The sequence below is a fragment of the Pempheris klunzingeri genome, chromosome 16 (genome assembly GCF_042242105.1).
Source record: "Pempheris klunzingeri isolate RE-2024b chromosome 16, fPemKlu1.hap1, whole genome shotgun sequence".
Classification (NCBI taxonomy): Eukaryota; Metazoa; Chordata; class Actinopteri; order Acropomatiformes; family Pempheridae; genus Pempheris; species Pempheris klunzingeri.
The window spans coordinates 8,314,511-8,334,601 of NC_092027.1; the positions used below are offsets into that span (position 1 = coordinate 8,314,511).

General features: G+C 41.5%; 1 protein-coding gene and 1 pseudogene across 3 annotated transcripts in view; both read left to right on the forward strand.

Moving 5' to 3' along the window:
* Positions 1 to 18,762, forward strand: part of LOC139215540 (sodium bicarbonate cotransporter 3-like) — a 38,906-nt gene extending 20,144 nt beyond the window's left edge. The window contains exons 5-25 of one of the 3 annotated variants that reach the window (XM_070846531.1): positions 532 to 692; positions 890 to 1,078; positions 6,242 to 6,321; positions 7,148 to 7,305; positions 7,567 to 7,654; positions 7,815 to 7,961; positions 8,260 to 8,366; positions 9,733 to 9,907; positions 10,885 to 11,018; positions 11,200 to 11,445; positions 11,931 to 12,036; positions 12,287 to 12,448; positions 12,964 to 13,077; positions 13,272 to 13,433; positions 13,919 to 14,170; positions 14,444 to 14,512; positions 14,784 to 14,957; positions 15,178 to 15,315; positions 16,164 to 16,285; positions 16,646 to 16,694; positions 17,993 to 18,762. In XM_070846531.1, coding sequence (XP_070702632.1) covers positions 532 to 692; positions 890 to 1,078; positions 6,242 to 6,321; positions 7,148 to 7,305; positions 7,567 to 7,654; positions 7,815 to 7,961; positions 8,260 to 8,366; positions 9,733 to 9,907; positions 10,885 to 11,018; positions 11,200 to 11,445; positions 11,931 to 12,036; positions 12,287 to 12,448; positions 12,964 to 13,077; positions 13,272 to 13,433; positions 13,919 to 14,170; positions 14,444 to 14,512; positions 14,784 to 14,957; positions 15,178 to 15,315; positions 16,164 to 16,285; positions 16,646 to 16,694; positions 17,993 to 18,016 — 2,857 coding nt within the window. In that variant the 3' untranslated portion in view covers positions 18,017 to 18,762. Of the gene's footprint in view, positions 1 to 531; positions 693 to 889; positions 1,079 to 6,241; positions 6,322 to 7,147; positions 7,306 to 7,566; positions 7,655 to 7,814; positions 7,962 to 8,259; positions 8,367 to 9,732; positions 9,908 to 10,884; positions 11,019 to 11,199; positions 11,446 to 11,930; positions 12,037 to 12,286; positions 12,449 to 12,963; positions 13,078 to 13,271; positions 13,434 to 13,918; positions 14,171 to 14,443; positions 14,513 to 14,783; positions 14,958 to 15,177; positions 15,316 to 16,163; positions 16,286 to 16,645; positions 16,695 to 17,231; positions 17,349 to 17,992 lie in introns of all 3 variants that reach the window. The other 2 variants (XM_070846529.1, XM_070846530.1) reach the window with 2 other exon arrangements.
* LOC139215723 (sodium bicarbonate cotransporter 3-like) lies at positions 1,998 to 2,529 on the forward strand (annotated as a pseudogene).
* Positions 18,763 to 20,091: the final 1,329 nt, after the last annotated feature.

The following is a 20,091-nucleotide window of genomic DNA, read 5'->3' on the forward strand; positions in this document are numbered from 1 at the left end:
TTGGCAATTTTTCATTGGCATTAATTTCACTTCCTTGCATTAAAGTACTTTCCTTAGTTACTGTGTGGGGAGAAATTTGTCTAAATCACTAAAGTTTGGTTTTTTAGCTCCATTTAATGTAACCCCAGAATTTGCAGCAATACCGAAACATTTTACTTTCTTTTTTCACGGGCTAGTCTCCATTGGAAATCTGAATAGACACAGACTGAACCCATACACAGCCAACATGGTTATTTAGCCAAGAGCTGTGAGTTTGAAATTGTAGTTGTGACTTAAATTGGCTTGCATTCTAGAAATCGTTCCTCCACTTGTTAAACAAAACTCAAGAAAAGGGACAGATTTGGAGTGTGAGTCACAGTCATTTTGAAGTGCTTCTCTATGCACTCTGAAAAGTGAGATTTGAATTTGTCAAAGCAAAGAGCTGGAGGATATGAGCAGCACCATGTCCTTGAATTATAATGCAACTCATTCATTTTTTTTTTTGTTAATTATAATTTGTGGATTCAAGTAAACTGTGTGTGTTATCTACAGATGGTTAAAGTTTGAAGAGGATGTAGAAGATGGTGGGGAGAGGTGGAGTAAGCCCTATGTGGCCACGTTGTCACTACACAGTTTGTTTGAACTGCGTAGCTGCATACTCAACGGCACAGTCATGCTGGATATGAGGGCCAACAGTATCGAGGAAATTGCAGGTAAATTTTGCTGTACTGACTAAAATCCCTTTTTAATGCATTACCTTCTGCTTTCCTACAATTTTATTATTTCTTAAAATATGAGATAGATTAAACAAATAATTAGTAATGACTCATAATTTCATTTTTAATGGTCCATAATTTCTGTTTTTTCTTACCTGCATTCACGTCTCTTGTTCTGGCTTTGTATGACTCAGACATGGTCATAGACAGCATGGTGGCAACAGGTCAGCTGAAAGAGGATTTGCGCGACAAGGTGCGGGAAGCCATGCTGAAGAAACACCACCACCAGAATGAGAGAAAACTCAGCAATCGCATCCCTCTGGTGCGCTCCATTGCTGACATAGGCAAGAAACATTCTGACCCACTGTTGCTTGAAAGAAACGGTGAGATCCTACAACGCACTCGCATTTCTTTTTCCTCCGTATTTCCCACCACCGGGGAGCTGCTCCTAAAAATCCACTGTTCAAATCCCTCAATGCCAGCGTAGAAGGTGGATGGTAAAAGTGAGTAAAATCTAGAGAATGATCTATATTGAAGCATTCGGTCCCCTCAGTGAAAGAGAAATCTGGGTGCTAATGACTGTGCTAACCTGTATGGCTGGCCTGGCTTGGGGTTTGAATTGATGATTGTTTTCACTCCATAGGGTGATACTCAGGAAATATTGCTTAACCTGCAACTGGAGTCAGCATTGTGCATTTTTTGACTGGGCATGCCCACAGTGGTGTTACTGTATGGTGTGCATTTTAAGATCTTATGTGTCAACCTGAGGTTTAAAGAATGAAAGAAATATCACATTCTTCCTTTTTGTGCTTGTGGCTCTTGTTGGGCTTGCATTTTCATGTCATTAAACCTGAAATTTAAATGTTAAATGTCAAAATTATACACATCATATTGATGGTTGGTGATGGTCAGTTGTAGTGTGAAAGATGTTATGTCCTGTGCCTAATGAGTATGTACTGTGTAGGATTTATTACTGGTCTGTTGTGGTAGAGCACATGTCTGCTTACAGTGCACCAACGCCGTGCTAATTAATCCTCTTTTGCATGCAAGCCTCTCTGAACTGAGAGTTTTGCCTTACCTCAGTCATGCTGTATGATTGGTTTGTTTGGAGTTGAATGACACAAGTTGTTTGGCCCTCGCGGACCCTCCTACGTGCCTCACTGAATCATCTTTAATGTCTTCTGCACACAACCATCCTTCTCACTCATGTTTATGCAAGCACGAATCTCCCTAACTACACCTCTGCCACGCTCTTGCTGCCCACCCCGTCTGGCTGTGTCTCTTCCAGATACCATCCCTGTGATGTACCCCTATACTTCATATGTTTTTCCTCTCTGCTCCATCCCTTATTCCTTTTCCTCCTCCGTCTCCTTCTCTCTCCTTTCCTCTCTCCCTCCTCCTCTCCCCTTTTTTGCCTTTGTTTCCTCTGTTAGGAGAGGGCCTGTCCTCTTCACGTCTCTCTCTCCACAAGCCAGGGGCAGCCTCCTCTGTCTCCAACCTCTCTCAGAGACGGGAGTCCAGAGTCTCCGTCCTGCTCAACCATCTTCTGCCCTCTTCTTCCACCAACGCCGGGCCCTCACCCCTCAGCACCCCTCAAAATACCCCTTCTTCCTTCCGGTGTTTCTCCCAAAGCCCGCCTCGCACCCACGGCGCAGGCCTTGGCCCTCAAGGCATCCCTGAGGTGGTGGTATCGCCTCCCGAAGATGACGACCCACCAAACTCTGCAGAAGACGAGGCAGCATCACCACAGCTCTGCCGGCGAGCATCCTCGGCATCCCAGGGCCTCGAGCTGCTGCCCTTAGAAGGCAAATATCTGTGTAGCCTGCCAGTGTGAGTCACGGCTTGAACAGAGAACACTAGCACTAGCATGAAAGCTCTGCTTCCTGTTATCTTCCAACCCTGCAGCCATCTCATGAATAACCCACAGCAAGGCTCACTTGCTAAGACGCTGTCCCCACTGTATTTATCCACAAAGTTTTTGACACTTCTCTCTTCTCCGCCTCATTATTCTTGCTTCTCTCCTTTCTCTGTTTCCATCTAGTCCACTGACCCATTCCTTTCTACTAATATCTTCTCTATCTCTATCCTTCTTCTTACCATTCAATCTTCTGTCTGTCTCCTTACACACTTTCAAGACATTCCTGAGCGTCTATGCCTTGCTTGGCCCAGTCTCCCTTCACACCTCCTTCATTATGTTTGCATGGCTGCATTCCAAAATGTTTTGGTCTGTCTCTCTCACACCGCATCTGTCCTGCGGTGTTTTATTACCACTGTTAGCTATCTACCCTTTTCCACTTTGTTTTTGTCTTTTGTCTTTGTCTTTGAGGTGTTTCATATAAGACCTGTTAGAAGGAAAGGGATGTCCCAATCATTTTTTGTATAAAATTTTTGCTACTGATCAGTCATTTGATCTTGGGTATATGCTAATGCTATTATATCTATAAGATAGCTAAAATATATAGTTGCGCAGTCCGAATTTAACTTCAAGGAGGCCTCCATTAAAATCAACAAAGCCAATCCAGATAGGCTTAAATAAATGTATTTATTAAAATTAAAGTGGATGAAAGTGCTGGTACCAATCAATGTTAAAAAAATGCCGTGGTCTCAGATAAAGATTTTGTAGACAGACTTGGGACATCCCTAGCCGCTAAGTCCTTAAGGTTTTGTTATGCTGTATGACGTAGAAACTGACATATCACATCCTAAATCCTTTCAGCTATAATGTTCTTTGTCCCCAGTTGACTGCCCCATTTTTAGCACGCACAGAAATAAATATGATGCAACTTGTGCTTTTCCCATCATATCATTTGGCAACCATGCTCTTCCTCCTCATCAATTCCTAAGTATAAACATTCTTTTACCCGATTGAGGTAGTGAGGGCAACATGTGCCAGCAGCATGGCTAAATATAAGCCTGAGATCTGGGTGGGTGTGTTGGCACTGTATGTACTGTCATATTGGCACCCACAGTGACTTTTTGTTCTTCCCAAACCAAGCCATGTCGGCCTATTATTAGACTGCGTGCGTGAGTGTGTGTGTATCTGTGTTTATTTGTTTGACACTGGTAATGGCTCCATTTCAAAGTATGGGTCATTAGAACCAGCAATCTCTTGGTGGGAGCTGAATCTGAAAGGTTGGAGTGGTCGTATTGTAACTGATGAGCTTCTTGCATCTTGGCGCCAGTGTGGGTTAATATTTGGCTGTGGGGGGCGTTATTATTACAGTTTAATAAGGGTTGTAAAATAGGTTGTAAAAACTGCAATGTTGTGCAGTGCTTATTTAAAATAGATAACGCCTAACTGTGTATTGAACACAGAGACAGTGTTAGAAAGTAAAATGTCCTTAATGTGTCATTTAGCGTAACTTGACTGGATGCATGGAATAACCTGATTTTCAGGTTAATAATGAAATAATTACAATCAACAATGCAATGAAAACTGAAAGTTTTTGCAGTTTCTTAAACATACCGTAATGTATCGAGTTGACAGCAGGCTATTTATATAAATGTTCTATAGACCCAATATTTATGAAGTCATGGGTGAAATACCAGTAAACAGAGTATGTCACAGGCGCTCTCTTGCTCCATGCTATTTTAGGCCCTACTGAAGAGCTCTGAAAATTGTAAGCATTTCTCTGTCAACTCAGCTACCACTGATCAGTTTTATGAAACAGAGGACATTTTAAGTTAGAAAAATTGACACAGCTAGACTCACGTTAACCTAGTGTCAGTACATAATTCCTGCATGTGCACAAAAGTCTCTGTGCAGTATAATGTAAATTGAGGAAGGATCTGTAGACTACCAGCACTAGATCAAGCTCAGTATACACATATAACCATACAGCCTCTTTAAAGACCCATGAATATAATATAATCTTCTTTTCAACCTTTATCAGAAAAGTCCCAGTGCTAACAGCCCCACAAGAGTCAGAAAATTTGTATCTTTTTAATTGTATCTTATGTTACTCTTTTGCATATGAATGCGGTAGCGTTGTGACGCCACTGTTAAAAAGGCTAGTATGGGGGAGCATTCCACAGCTTAGTCTTCCTGAATGAAGTGTGTTGGCGGACACAACCTAAACTAATCCCTCCCTTATTCCAAGAGGCTTTGTCGGGTATGTGAGCAATCATGCTCCTGTTCAGCAGTCACAGCTACCCAGCATCCACTGGGGTTACTCCAGGGTACAGTTCAAGGGTATGGATCACAAATGGCACATTTTTAACTTTGAGTTGGGATTCATTGCAGATGCAAATGTGGCATATTGCTTTTAAAATTGTATTTTGTTGGATGCTGGCTTGATTCCTGGTGAAAATGAGAAATGTGTTGATATTAATGTGGAAAATAAGAAAAGAAGGAAAACCTGGTAAAAGAAGTATTGCTTCAGAATTTTAGAGGATAGTATGCCTATGCTATCCTTTGATTCAAATACATTGCTCCCTCATTTCATCTCCCACTCTCATGTCACCTCAAGTGCTAGCGTTTCCTGTATCTGGTATGGCTCAAATCACATAAGCAATGTTGAAGTGTGCAGTCAATTATGTGCAGAAATGCCTCGAGCTTCAACTCTTGAAGGTTCGAAAGGCTGAGGAAGGTGAATTATCAGGGATATCAAACACATCCTTGTCTTACCTTTAGCTCAAAACTGACATGAATTCAAGCTAAGCAAGGCTGACTTTAGCTCCAGAGTAATGAGTTCAGCAGACGGGGAGCAACTAGCAACAGTGTTTTGTGAAATAAATCATCTTCCCCGTAGAGAGATATCACAGTGTTGCAGCTCTGTCCCATTATTAACACATCTAGCACGTAATAGTTGTGGTGGAAGCAATAATTTCACTTTCAGCCAAAATGTGATGCACTGAATAACAAATCCAACCCTTTCATCTACTTTTGTATTATCAGCTTGATCACCTGTCTGTTCTATTTCAGTCAAGCTTTCATTATTGCAAAAAAGAGGATCCCAACTCCTGTGTCTGTTAACAGCAAGAACTATGAGTTTAATTTTAGCCCCCTAGTAGATAATAATCTAGACCGGGGGTAGCACGAAAATTCAATTTACTATCTGTTACCAGAGTTGTTTCTTTAGTAACATTTTAGACAGGCCAGTCATTTAAAGGGGATGCGTGACTGCATATCACTGATGCAGTGGTTATTTTTTCTCCAAACAGAATGTAAATATCACACACAACAGCACTTTTCAACCTGTAGCATTGCATCATAAACCTGTGTTGTTACTTCAGGAGTTTGTATCAGGTTTGTCTGCCAAGAGCTCTGCAAATGCATGTGAAATTGCCTCTCATTTGATGAGCCCACGCCATAAAGTAGCGGCCTATCACAGATGAAATTACTATAAACATGTTTTGTTTCAGTTCTTCCAAATTAAAATCTGACTATAGAGAAAAATGAGACGTATGGCTTTTAATAATGACATCACAAATGGCATTTCAAGGTGAGCCACATGCTAATATTCTCAACCAGATTTCCCAAGTACTTACACAAGGCCATCAATGCTTTGTCTCTCCTGCCCCTCCTCTCCCCCCATCCCTCCCAGGACCACTGGTGTCTCCGAACTCTGTCCCAAACAACCTGGATGGCAGCAAGGCAGTGGAGAGGAGGCCGTCCAAAGTAGGGGTCAGTAGAGAAAGCAGCAGTGTCGACTTCAGCAAGGTAAACTAACCACAGTACTGAGCACAGAAACAGTCCATCATGGTGGAGGGGCTCATGAGTTCATCAGTGTCTTTTCTCAGTTTTGGGACATCCACAGAGATTTCTGTGGTCTGTGCTGAAAACTGCCTGTATGAGAGCCGCCATCACATACCCATCAGCCCTTTTCGTCTGGGCTCCGTAAGAGGCGTCTTCAGTCACTGCTCCACCTGTAATAGACTAAGAAATGGTCATAAAAGTAAAAGTCTTGCATAGTTATGTAACTGTTTAGTTTTTGAAAATCCCTCCCTCGCATGGTCTCAATTCTTCCTACCATTTTGTTGTTCCTCTGCCATTTAATAAAGTGGCAGGCTGCCATAAGAAGTTATCATTATAAAACCATGCGTTATGGCTGCCAAAAACACAAGGTGCAGTGTTTATATGAGTCAGAGGAGACAAAAAAGGGATGAAGGCACAGTCTTTTCTACAGAGGAATAAAGAAATTGTTGCCATGCTGTGATCTGTATTTAGCATTGCACATAAATGCTTCACAGCACTGGACAATCTTTGCTCAGTACCATGCAGTTTTTTGTAGCTACTAACTGCCCCTGTTTTTCATTCATTATCATAGCATCCAAACGACCTGCTGCCATTCCTTACCCACACTCTTCTTCATATCTGTTTGCACATGTGTCCTTGTCAACTAGTCCTGTAGTCTTTATTGCAATTTTCTATTCTTTCTCTCTGTTTTCCCATTGGTTATTATTAGTCTGTATATCTGATTGTCCAATTTCATTGGTTCCATTGGTTTCAGGTGGACATGAATTTCATGAAAAAGATTCCTCCGGGTGCTGAGGCTTCCAATGTACTGGTGGGAGAAGTGGACTTCCTGGAGAAGCCCATAATTGCCTTTGTACGACTGTCCCCTGCGGTCCTTATCACAGGCCTCACAGAGGTACCTGTGCCCACGAGGTACAATAATTAGGAAATAAATTATACCGTAATAAACCGCTTTTGTTCCAAAAAAGTTCAAATGCTCATCTCGCACACCAGTTAATTAGTCCTAAAGGATGCACACAATCCATTTAGTGAGAAGCAGAGAATGTTGATTGAACTGTTTAGATGAAAACTTCAGAGGGTACCTTTTGAATGAATACAGTGTGTCTTGCTGTGATTAGTATTGGTGTCAGTGTTATTCATGGTGTATTTCATGATTATTTGTCTTGTTCAAAGGTTTCTTTTCCTGCTTTTGGGTCCTCATGGCAAAGGGCCCCAGTACCATGAGATTGGCAGGTCCATGGCCACACTAATGACAGATGAGGTTAGAGAAAGAAAGCTGGATCCATTTGATAACCTGCAATTTCAGTTTATCCTAAAACCATATCAAAAACTATCTGGTTGAATTTCGCTGTGAATAATTGAACATCTTATTGCAGAGACATTTAATAACTCACGATGAACTAATGATATTCATTGTGTAGATTTTCCACGATGTGGCATACAAGGCCAAAGACCGAACGGATCTCCTCTCTGGGATAGATGAGTTCCTCGATCAGGTGACTGTCCTGCCTCCTGGAGAATGGGACCCCACAATCCGGATTGAGCCTCCTAAGAATGTCCCATCTCAGGTTAGTGATTTTGTCTGTCAAAGGTTGTTTAATGTGTGCTTGGTGAACAACGCATACCAAGTTGCATTATTGTTTTTACATTGTTGGTTTTACAGTTCACACTAGACCTCGCATACTGTACTCACAAACCAAGAGGTTTTTATTTACTTCTCTGTATGTGTGTTTCTGTATATCACACTTTACTTCAAGCGATTATAATCACACTAAGAGTGCCCCCTTATGGATTTAAAGCATCATGACACCAAAGGAATTAAAATGCATGCAGCTGTATTATATTTAAATGTCCTTTCACCTGCAGCTGAAGAGGAAGATACCATCCCAGCCCAATGGCACTGCATCCCCAGCTGGAGAACTGGAAAAAGATGAGGATCATCATGCAGGGCCTGAGCTGCAGAGGACTGGGAAGTGAGTTTAGCACCTTTTCTTGGCGCACCATTGACATTAAATGATTACTGGACCACACTTACTCCAGTGATCTATAATAATATCATTTGTGTTAGCAAATATGTCGACAAAGAAGTGTTTGATCATTTCAGTGTGTCCTAGTTGAATTGGCAAATTGATTAGCACAAGTTGGCATGTGTAATATAGCATGTTGATATTTTGAGACAAGTGCTTCTTGTGGTTATAAGATATTATCAAAAGAGACGAGACATCAAAAGTATTCTTACAGCATACTGTATGTGCTGTACAGTGCTTGATCTTTAGTGTTCAATGAAGTTCCTCACATATCATTAAAGTATACTATGATATAAAATAAAGTAACATTTTATTGTGTTATGTGTTTTAGCAGATTCATCTCTACTGTATTCTGCGAAACTCAGATGCTGACATTTATGGATAACTCATGCTGGGTCTCTAGAGCCCGGGCCACACAGCAAGGGGAATGTGTTTATTTGAAACCTCAGACAAACACACACTCTGCACACATACACATCAGTTGGAGGCACTGTATTATTTAAAGATTCACTCTCCTTTTCACTGCTACTATAAAAGGCTCATGCTATGAGAGAGCGACTGGGGGACAGAGGGGTGTAGGGAAGCACAAGAAGCTAATGTAAAGATAAAGAAAGCTATCAGGCTGTGTAGAGGGGGCAGTGGCGGCTGTGGTGGCAGGAAATAGAGGTTACTCCAGAGGTGTGAGGAAGAAGAAAATGAAAGAAAACCGCACAGCAGAGCAATTGGACAGGTGTCAGATAAAAGAGGAGACGATATAGCTGGGTGAGAAATGGAGTCCGTCAATGGCAAAGTAAAGGGAGGCAGAGCAGAGAGAGGGTGTTTGTGCAGAAGTACGGCCAGCTCTCCTAGTGTATGTACACAGACAGATTCTGCCTATTTAAAATCTTTTTGACTTGGACAGCAAGATAAGAGTGCAGTCTAGGTAGGAAGAGCAAGAAGATTCTGTTAAATGAACACTTACACATGAAGAATGACAGCAGAACCACTTTGTTTTAATAATTATGTAAATAATAAATTGCTGTCATTTAGCTATATTTTTATCTGGACCGCTGTCGCCTTTGCTCTCATTTTTATCGTATTCAATTTCTGAAACAATATCAGTGGACTTGATAGATGAATAGATGACTGCTTCATGCTTAAGGAGTTCATGTGGCACCGAATATGTTCACTTGACTCCTCCCCCACTTACTTAACTCACTGATATATTATTAAATGTCTTGAAATAACCATGTTGCTGTTATATAATATTATTGTGCACTAGTATTACTACCTGAAAAATCAAACATGAAAAACAACCTCCTTCCTCTTTTAGGATATTTGGAGGTCTGATCCTTGACATCAAGCGGAAAGTACCGTTCTACTGGAGCGACATCAGGGACTCCTTAAGTCTGCAATGTCTAGCGTCCATCCTGTTCCTCTACTGCGCCTGCATGTCCCCTGTCATCACATTTGGAGGTCTGCTTGGGGAGGCAACAAAAGGCAACATAGTGAGTCTGATACCCAGTGGGATTCAAACCCCTGACTGTCTAAGTGCCATATTTTACCAAATGGGGTATACAGAACCTAGTGCCAGAATCAATATCAGAAGTGACATTATTAATTATTGTTGTGAGTCTTGTGCTGGCACTTAATGTGGATGTAGTCATTGTATTGTGACTGATTGATAGTAATACCTCAATTTCCCCAGAATCCTCAAGTTAAAGAAAAGATGTAACATAGACACCTTCCTCACTCTGACAACAAGAATGCTCTTTTACACCACGATGTTTAATGTTTACCCATGTTTATGTATGTACATATTGTTCATGTTATATGGGTTAAGTACAGGCGTTATGATCTGCATGCAGTCCATCCCATCACAATCCTATTTCATGTCTTTTTTTTAAAGCAGGTCATTTAGTGTGTCAGGAAAAGTGACCATAATCTTTCACCAACTTCACCATGTTATTACACACTCATTGGTGTGGATGTCTTTCACCGTGGGGTCCTCAATCACTGTCCAAAATGATGATTTTTTTTAGCCTCCCATGCACTAAACTGTTATCACACTGGAAGCTATTCTATATAGTGCTTCTTTCTTTATATTGCTCCCTCTCTCTCTCTCTGTTTGCCTCTCTCTCCTTTTTACCCAGATGTCCTTACTAGGACAGGCACTGTTGGTATAGGCACAGTCTGTGCTGGTGTGTGTGACGCGTCTGAATAAACTCAGCAGACGAGGGCTAAACAGAGATATGACTACGAACAAGTCAGCAGGGTGGAAACATTCAAATAGTTTATCTAGCCTCTCAGACGCAGCCCAGAAAGTCTGTTTAATCTAAACTCTCTGTGTTCTGGCCAGGGATCTCTTCTTCACCTTTCTCTTTTCTCCTTCAGCCTTTCCCTCTCTATCCTCCTTTTGTGGTTTCGCCTCCTTTATCTACCCTTTCTCATTTCCTCACTCCTTCCCTCTCCTCTTTGTCTACAGAGTGCCATAGAGTCTCTATTTGGGGCCTCAGTGACGGGAGTGGCCTACTCCCTCTTCGCAGGCCAGCCCCTCACTATTCTTGGCAGCACAGGCCCTGTTTTAGTGTTTGAGAAGATCCTCTTCAAGTTCTGCAAGTTAGTTCAAGCAAGTTTGCTTTTGCTGTGGCATGATGAAATATTCAAAATATTGATAAGACCAATTAGTCTGGATGGCATACAGAATTTTATTTTGTTTTAAAGTGAATCGATTTTCTTATGGATTTCAATAGTGCATGTGTTCACTCTCCTCCATGTCATCTTTGTCTGCCTTTCCCAGTGACTACGGCTTGTCCTACCTGTCGCTGCGGACCAGCATTGGCCTGTGGACAGCCTTCCTGTGTCTGCTCCTGGTGGCCACAGATGCTAGCTCCCTGGTGTGCTACATCACCCGATTCACAGAGGAAGCCTTTGCTGCACTCATCTGCATCATCTTTATCTACGAGGCATTAGAGAAGCTCTTTCACCTGGGAGAACACTATCCTGTCAATATGCACAACAACTTGGATAACCTTACCCTGTATTCGTGAGTACTGAGATTGAAGTTACTTTTACGATTCCATTTCATGTCATTCTTTTTTTAGTCAGTCTCTTGTTTAAAGAGTTAGTGAAATAAACTATAAAATTCCTAGATAACTAATATCGTGTTGGACAGAGCTTACCGCTGTCATGTTCCAGGTATTAATATGCATTCATACATCGGTGTTCTCACAATAATTTTTGTACAGGTTGTATTATATTTAGTTGTTCAAAGGTTCTACCTGTTTAAGTGTACACAAGTGTATTGTGAAGGAAGAGGAAGCTTGGTTGTTGCAATTTATAATCTTAGCGTTAAATCAATCCAACGTTTTTATTTTGAATAATTCTTTAACGGAATATCATCATTACTGTGTTAAAATTAGAGCTAACATGTCCCTGTTTTTAATATACTCTTCAGGTGAGGATGCCATTTTACTGTAAGCGCCAAAGAGTTTCATACACTTTGTTTAGCATCTGCCATCTTGTCACCAGGTGTCAGTGCTCTGCACCAACCAACGCCTCAGACCAGGTCATGCAGAACTGGAACCGGACAGGATACAGTCCAGACTCTATCCAGTGGAGCAGCCTCAATGTTTCGGTGAGACCAACACACAGCGATCTCCAGTGTGATGCGCAGGAATCACACCCACATTCACGTGTGTAGGATGTGATGAGCAAACAGGCATCAACAGCCAATATCCTGCTTTGTACAAACATTCTAGCATGCACAAACTCACTAATTATACAGATTACATCAGGCGCATTACCAAAAATAATACCACTGATACTACAGTCAATATTGGCACAGCTTTCAAAATTTACTAACCTAATACTGCTTTTGTCTGTAGATGTGTAAGGTACTCCATGGGGAGTTTGTGGGTCCTGCCTGCGGTCATCATGGGCCCTACATCCCAGATGTTCTCTTCTGGTCCATCATCCTCTTCTTCACTACCTTCTTCCTGTCCTCCTTCCTTAAGCAGTTCAAAACAGAGAGATATTTTCCTACCAAGGTGAGATTTGTTATGTGCACTCTTGCTGTACTACTGTTAACACCACAGATATGGCTTACAACATACAGTACAATAATACTTTATATTAATGGTTGGAATATGAATATCAATAAATGCAGCCTATAAGGTATAATCCAATTATTTTCTACATCTCTGTCCATGCCATAATGTGTAGATCTGGCTGAAAGCTTCTTGCACTTTGTAAATGCTTAAATTGCATCAGTCATTAGTATGCAGGAGCAGACATGTGCAGAAAGAAAAGATCTTGCATCCTCCCACATAGTACCAGCTCGTCTTTGATCACTTCGTGTTCCATGTAGGCAGGTGCTTGTACTTTCTAAAATGCTATTCTTTTACTGTTGACACAAATGCAATTTTTACTTTGGTTCATCTTGAAAGGGTCTTGAAGTAAAAGACTGGTGATATTGGAGCAGCTTCTATTTGTGGCTGTGTGTGTATGAGTGACACAAAATGGCATGCATGCATAAATATAATTGCGTGTGTGTGTTGTGTAGGTGCGATCCACTATCAGCGACTTTGCTGTGTTTATAACCATCATGATCATGGTCGTGGTGGACTATCTAATGGGGATCCCTTCTCCTAAACTGAATGTCCCTGACCGCTTTGAGGTAGGCAACAATTTCAGCATGTTTGATGTCATTTATGTTTATTTGTCAACTAAGTCCTCTGTGAGGTTATTCTTTAGTAAACAAATCTCTGAATGTATTATTTTAAAAGACGAATCGATGTTCACATCAAATATTCTCAAATGATTTTAGGCCTGATATACTAAATCTAAAACATCACTGCCTTTTCCCTGCAGCCAACTTCAAAGAACCGAGGCTGGCTGATGGACCCGTTAGGAGGGAATCCCTGGTGGACGCTGCTGGTGGCAGCACTTCCTGCCCTGCTCTGCACCATCCTCATCTTTATGGACCAGCAGATCACTGCAGTTATCATCAACCGCAAAGAGCACAAGCTCAAGGTCAGACCTGCCTGTGGGGATTCACTTTTGGCTTTGTTAAATCATAGTTACACATCATTTTTAAAAATGAAATGTCCTTGATATCTTTTTTTTTTGTCTGTGGTGTCTGTCCTGTCTTCTTTAATAATCAGTAGAACAAACTGTAGCTGTGCTGCATCTACTACGTTTTAAAGTAACCAATTTTTTATTTCATTTGTACCACCATCAGCTTACCCTTTTTCTATCTGATCATTCACATTTTTGCTCTCTACACCTCTCTATTCCTCCGTAGCTCATTCATCCCTCACAGGTCTTCTTACTGATGGACAAGCATTAGAAATTCAGACTTCCAAGTACAAACAGTTTTTTTTTTTTTTAATCTGAATCTTGTTTTCTGTAATTCTGTTTTTATTGGAAGAGTACATTTGCTCCACAGGGATAAACACTCATTACTGCTTATCTCTCAAACTAATTTACTGTGTCTTGTTTCCCTGTGTGTCAAACAGAAAGGCTGTGGCTATCACCTGGACTTGCTGGTGGTCGCAATTATGCTGGGCGTGTGCTCCATTATGGGCCTGCCGTGGTTCGTAGCTGCGACAGTCCTCTCCATCTCCCACGTCAACAGCCTGAAGGTGGAGTCAGGCTGCTCCGCTCCAGGAGAGCAGCCCAAGTTTCTGGGCATTCGGGAGCAGCGAGTCACTGGGTTCATGATCTTTGTCCTCATGGGCTGTTCAGTTTTCATGACCTCAGTACTCAAGGTGAGACATAGGAAACAATGGAATAACAGAATTATAGAAAAAGAAGATCATGATAGAAATATAATGCATTTAGAATCACCCTAAATGAGGAGTTCAGAGTGGCAAACATGTGCAGAGAGAGTGTTATCTATTAAATATGTCGCACATGTTTTCCCCATTCTGTCTTTGTCCTGGTGCAGCAAATGCCATGTTAGCCTCTCCTTGTACTGTAACTGTAAGTTGAATCATTTATACTGTAGTTATACTCTTCTGCTTCACTTTTGCTCCTTACAGTTTATTCCTATGCCAGTCCTCTATGGGGTCTTTCTCTACATGGGTGTCTCTTCTCTCAAAGGCATTCAAGTAAGTTTCTACCCCACTGGTCTTTGAAGATAATACGATCTTTTGTTCTGAACAGAACTGCCATCACTAGCTTTTAGTAAAGATATGTTTTCCCCTTGTAGTTCCAAACCTTTGATCGTAATCAGAGTCCTTAAAAGCTTTTGTTAAATGTGGTTCCTATTCTGAATAATGAATTGGATTTCCCCCTTTCCTAATCAGCCCTGATCTCTCCATTTTAGAAAAAAAAATAAAAAATTCTAACTCTCTAACTGAGCCTCTCATTTCTCTGTAGTTCTTTGACAGAATCAAGCTGTTTGGCATGCCTGCCAAGCACCAGCCTGACCTGATCTATCTGCGCTATGTGCCGCTGTGGAAGGTCCACATCTTCACCCTGGTGCAGCTCACCTGTTTGGTGCTGCTCTGGGTCATCAAGGCCTCTGCAGCAGCTGTTGTGTTTCCCATGATGGTAATTACCTCAAACCACAAAGTGATGTTTAAAGCAACAGCTGGAATGCGATGTAATAGAACTGTTAATATCATCATGGCAATAATAAGTCTTTATTGTGGTGTCGGATGAAAATAATATATTTAATTATTGTTATTATTCTGTTTTACCATATTTTGATTCTGTTTTGTGGTGTATTGACTAATCTGTGATAAGAGACTCCTTGTCTTTGTGTCTCCAGGTTCTGGCGCTGGTCTTTATCCGAAAGCTTCTAGACTTTTTCTTCACCAAGAGAGAGCTGAGCTGGCTGGATGACTTGATGCCAGAAAGCAAGAAGAAGAAGGAGGACGACAAGAAAAAGAAAGCACGTGAAAAACTGGTAATTCATTATCTGTTTTTTGGTTTTTGTAGTGATGACAGTAATGACAGTCACTAGTCCGACTGTAATTAAAGTTTAGTTTTTATATTCCTGAACAAGAAGTTAATTGGAGCAGCCTTTTCATGTCTTTCCAATGCATGAATTTGTCTTGCTGTTACAGAACCAGCAGACAGTTTGAGCACTCGGTATAAGAATATTGCTCTGATTTGTTTTGCATGCATATGTGCCAGATCAGTCAATGTTCAAGGGGACTGGGGTGCAGCACCACACTAAAATACACTCTCACACACGCCCTTAAACCTTTTAATATTTACAAAAACCATAAAATCCCAATCGGCTGATTTAATTATTCGAAAAAAGCAGTAGTGTGTTCATGTGAAGGGGGCATGTTGAATCCCAATGAATCAATACTTTTTTTTTTAGATTCAACTTTATTGTCATTACACCTGTACAGTACAAGGCAATGAAATGCAGTTTGGCATCTAACCAGAAGTGCAATTAGTAGCAAGTGCAAAAATATATAAAAAGTATGTACAGAATATACAGAGTAAGGATGTAGACATGAATATAGACATGATATACAGGTTGTATAAATATAATATACAGATTAGATTAAGAGTGGAATGTACATATAATACAGGTGTATACAGGTTGAGGTGATATAACATACTACACAGATTTAAATACTATATAAAGGACACTCGTGTTACAAAAAGTAAAAGACGAAGAAGAAGAAGAAGAAGAAGTGAACTGCTGTTAAAGATTACATGAATAAGAAGCCCGTAACCACATACCAGTATTTTCCCAGTGTGATGCCTCACTCCAGTCATGGCTATTTTGTGATTTAGGCTTCCAACGCTGTTTTCATTCAGGAAGAAGAGTCCAGACGGCAGGAAGAGGACTTGGGACTGAAGGTCGGCTTTGAAGGCTCGAACCGGCTCAACATCCCAGTGAAAACACTCTCAGGGAGGTGAGTAGTGCACCCCAAATTGTATTGTTTATTGCTTATTTGTAAGGCCTCCACTGTATTCTGTTTTTAAATGATGTAGTAGTGTATAACACCAAAATCTCCTCTTTTCTGATTATTATTTTATGGTCAGACTCTCATACTACACTTCATTAACGTAGTCCCAAAAGATATTCTTCCTCCCTAATCAATGCCCTGACATCTGATGCAACACAGAAAACCAGTCAAAGAACTAGATTTAGCTCAGAGTGAATATTTAACCAGAGCTCTAAACCCATTTTCTGATGCAACATGTTGTCCTGTACAACTTGACTTCTGACACTGGTAGTCAGCTGTGTGTGTTATTATGTCCATCTTGAACAGATCATACAGAATAGGACTAGTGACCCACAGCATCTCAATGGAAGAACAGGTAGCAGGGCTGTGTGTCTGATGCAAACCATCTGACCCACATGGCTGCGATCTAACCCTGCTCACTGATACTCAGACAGTTAGCGCATGGCCGAAACTGTCACTCCTCAGCTATTAAACACTAGACACACTGGCTTTAAAGCACACTGTGTTGTGTGTTGTTGTGTGTCACTTTTTGAGGCTCAGTGGTCTGTGAGAAAATGTGTAGACTATTGAAACAATCTTATTCTTGTCTAACTATTAATATGTACACAATCAGCTCTTGACAAGAAACTTTTACATCTAATGCAAAAGGCCCACACTTATTGATCCATGTTGACATGGATCATACTGTGGCCTGTCTTTTCAGCCATTTTGTGCCATTAATTTATTTTTATCCCTCAATTATATGCATGTTTGTGTCTGCTTGTTTGAATTATCCTACACTGAATCTCCTCTGTTGATTTGATGTCTACATTCCTGTCTTCTGTATGTGTGTGTGTGTGTGTGTGTGTGTGTGTGTGTGTGTGTGTGCACGTGTTTGCATTTTTGCATGTAGTTCTGACTCTGACCCTTTAGTTGTAAATATCTCTGATGAAATGGCCAAAACCGCTGCGTGGAAAGCGGTGAACTCGAGTGCAGAGTCATGTGCCCAACCCGTGAAGCGTAGTGAAAGGTAGCTATGACATCTTCCAGAGTTATCCAGAGCCCCTCCTCCCAACTGCATTACTTTAATATGACAATACCATGTTGACCAAAAAACATTACTAAATACTCTCTGTTAGGGATTACTGTATCTCAAGCAAGCTTTAAGACTACTTTCATAAACGGACGCTTATTGCTGCCTGGAAGGTAGGAGATTAGCTTCATATTTAAAGCAGTATTTTGTGAATGTAAATTCAATTAAAAAAATAAAATTGGTATGTTGCTCCATAGAAAATACAGTCTTGAATGTTGGGTATCACAGTCTAAATCTGTACAAGCAAACTGTACTAGGTCCTTAAACTGTTAATTTGAATATTATGACAGGAATACTCTTATTGCAAAATGTAATTAAGCAGAGCAGTTTGGATTTATAAGGAAATCCACCAATAACTTAAGTTGATGAATTTTATTTAGAATTGCCGCAATTAAGAGCTGCATATTTTAACACAGTTCTCACATAAAGCCCGTCATCAACAAGAATCTTGTTTTAAGTGGTTTGGTAATCAAGCATGACAACAAAATTCACACGTGCAGTTGCTCTCCATCCTTAGCACCACCATAACTTAGCACGAGCGCTCATCTTGTCTCTCGTGTCTTCTTCATCCCTGCAAACAGCCAAGAGAAGGTGGCCTGTGTTAGAGTCGACGTCAGCCCAGATACACCAGGAGGAGGTTCCACCGCAGAGACCTTCCTGTGATAAAGGGAGGCCCTCCTGATACCTTTCTCCCTCACAACACTTTACCCCGCTGACGGGCACCATCTTAGTGGCAAAGGGGGGATAGAACTGGAGCATCACACCCCACCTGCAGTGTTCCCCTCTTCAGGGCAGCAGGCGAGCTCCCCCCAGGGCTGTGAGCCCTCTTCCACTCAAGTCTTGAAGTGTGCAGCGCATGTACAAATCGCTGCCCACGAGGCATTGTAGAGCACACATCTCCGAAGAATGAAGGAATTCTGCTGTTACTGCCCACCGATACTCACTGTTTAGGAACTCTCTCTCAATCAAGCAATGTATCACCCACTGAAACCACAGATGCCAAAGGAACGGGCCTCACTGGTGGGGATCTAGGATTGTGTGAAATGAGTTTTACTTATGGCCCGCTGTATATTTTAATTTCAGTTTTATTGTTCTTGTTTTAGCTGGTCACAGTACTGTATATTTTTGGTTCTGTGTAACTCAATCACCATGAGTTATTCTGCACTGTTTGTGTCTATGTATTGTAGGTCAGCTTAGACCTTCCACCTAACTACACCAGCTTCAAAACTCATTTGATTAAAGCCATTCAGGTACTGTCACTGCCAGCTGACTGTACAGCCGTGGCCACAAGTTTTGAGAATGACAAGTATTGGTTTACACAAAGTTTGCTGCTTCAGTGTTTTTAGATCTTTTTGTTAGATGTTACTATGGTATACTGAAGTATAAGCGTCAAAGGCTTTTATTGACAATTATATTGAGTTTATGCAAAGAGTCAATATTTGCAGTGTTCACAGACCTCTGCAATTCGCCCTGGCATGCTGTCAATCAACTTCTGGGCCACATCCTGACTGATGGCAGCCCATTCTTGCATAATCAATGCTTGGAGTTGGTCAGGTTTGTTGTTTGTCCACCCGCCTCTTGAGGATTGACCACAAGTTCTCAATGGGATTAAGGTCAGGGGAGTTTCCTGGCCATGGAACCAAAATTTCGATGTTTTGGTTCCCGAGCCACTTAGTTATTACTTTTGCCTTATGGCAAGGTGCTCCATCATGCAGGAAAAGGCAGTGTTCGTCACCAAACTGTTCTTGGATGGCTGGGAGAAGTTGTTGTCGGAGGATGTTTTGGTACCAGTCTTTATTCATGGCCGTGTTCTTAGGCAAGATTGTGAGTGAGCCCACTCCCTTGGCTGAGAAGCAACCCCATACGTGAATGGTCTCAGGATGCTTTACTGTTGGCATGACAGGACTGATGGTAGCGCTCACCTTTTCTTCTCCGGACAAGCTTTTTTCCGGATGCCCCGAACAATCGGAAAGGGGATTCAGAGAGAATGACTTTTCCCCAGTCCTCCGCAGTCCAATCCCTGTATGTCAGTCTGTCCCTGATGTTTTTCCTGGAGAGAAGTGGCTTCTTTGCTGCCCTTCTTGACACCAGACCATCCTCCAAAAGGCTTCGCCTCACTGCGTGCAGATGCACTCACACCTGCCCGCTGCCATTCCTGAGCAAGCTCTGCACTGGTGATGACCCGGTCCGGCAGCTGAATCAACTTTAGGAGACGTTCCTGGCGCTTGCTGGACTTTCTTGGGCTTCACAACAATAGAACCTCTCTCCTTGAAGTAAATGGTTGATTTAGGTATAATCTTACTAGCAGCAATATCCTTGCCTGTGAAGCCCTTTTCGTGCAAAGCAATGATGACTGCGCATGTTTCCTTGCAGGTAACCATGGTTAACAGAGGAAGAACAATGATTTCAAGCACCACCCTCCTTTTAAAGCTTCCAGTCTGTTATTCTAACTCAGTCAGCATGACAGAGTGATCTCCAGCCTTGTCCTCCTCAACACTCTCACCTGTGTTTACGACAGAATGAAATGCAGTGGAAATGTTTTTTGTGGGATTAATTGCAATTCATCTGATCACTCTTCATAACATTCTGGAGTATATGCAAATTGCCATCATAAAAACTGAGGCAGCAGACTTTGTGAAAATAAACATTTGTGTCATTCTCAAAACTTTTGGCCACGGCT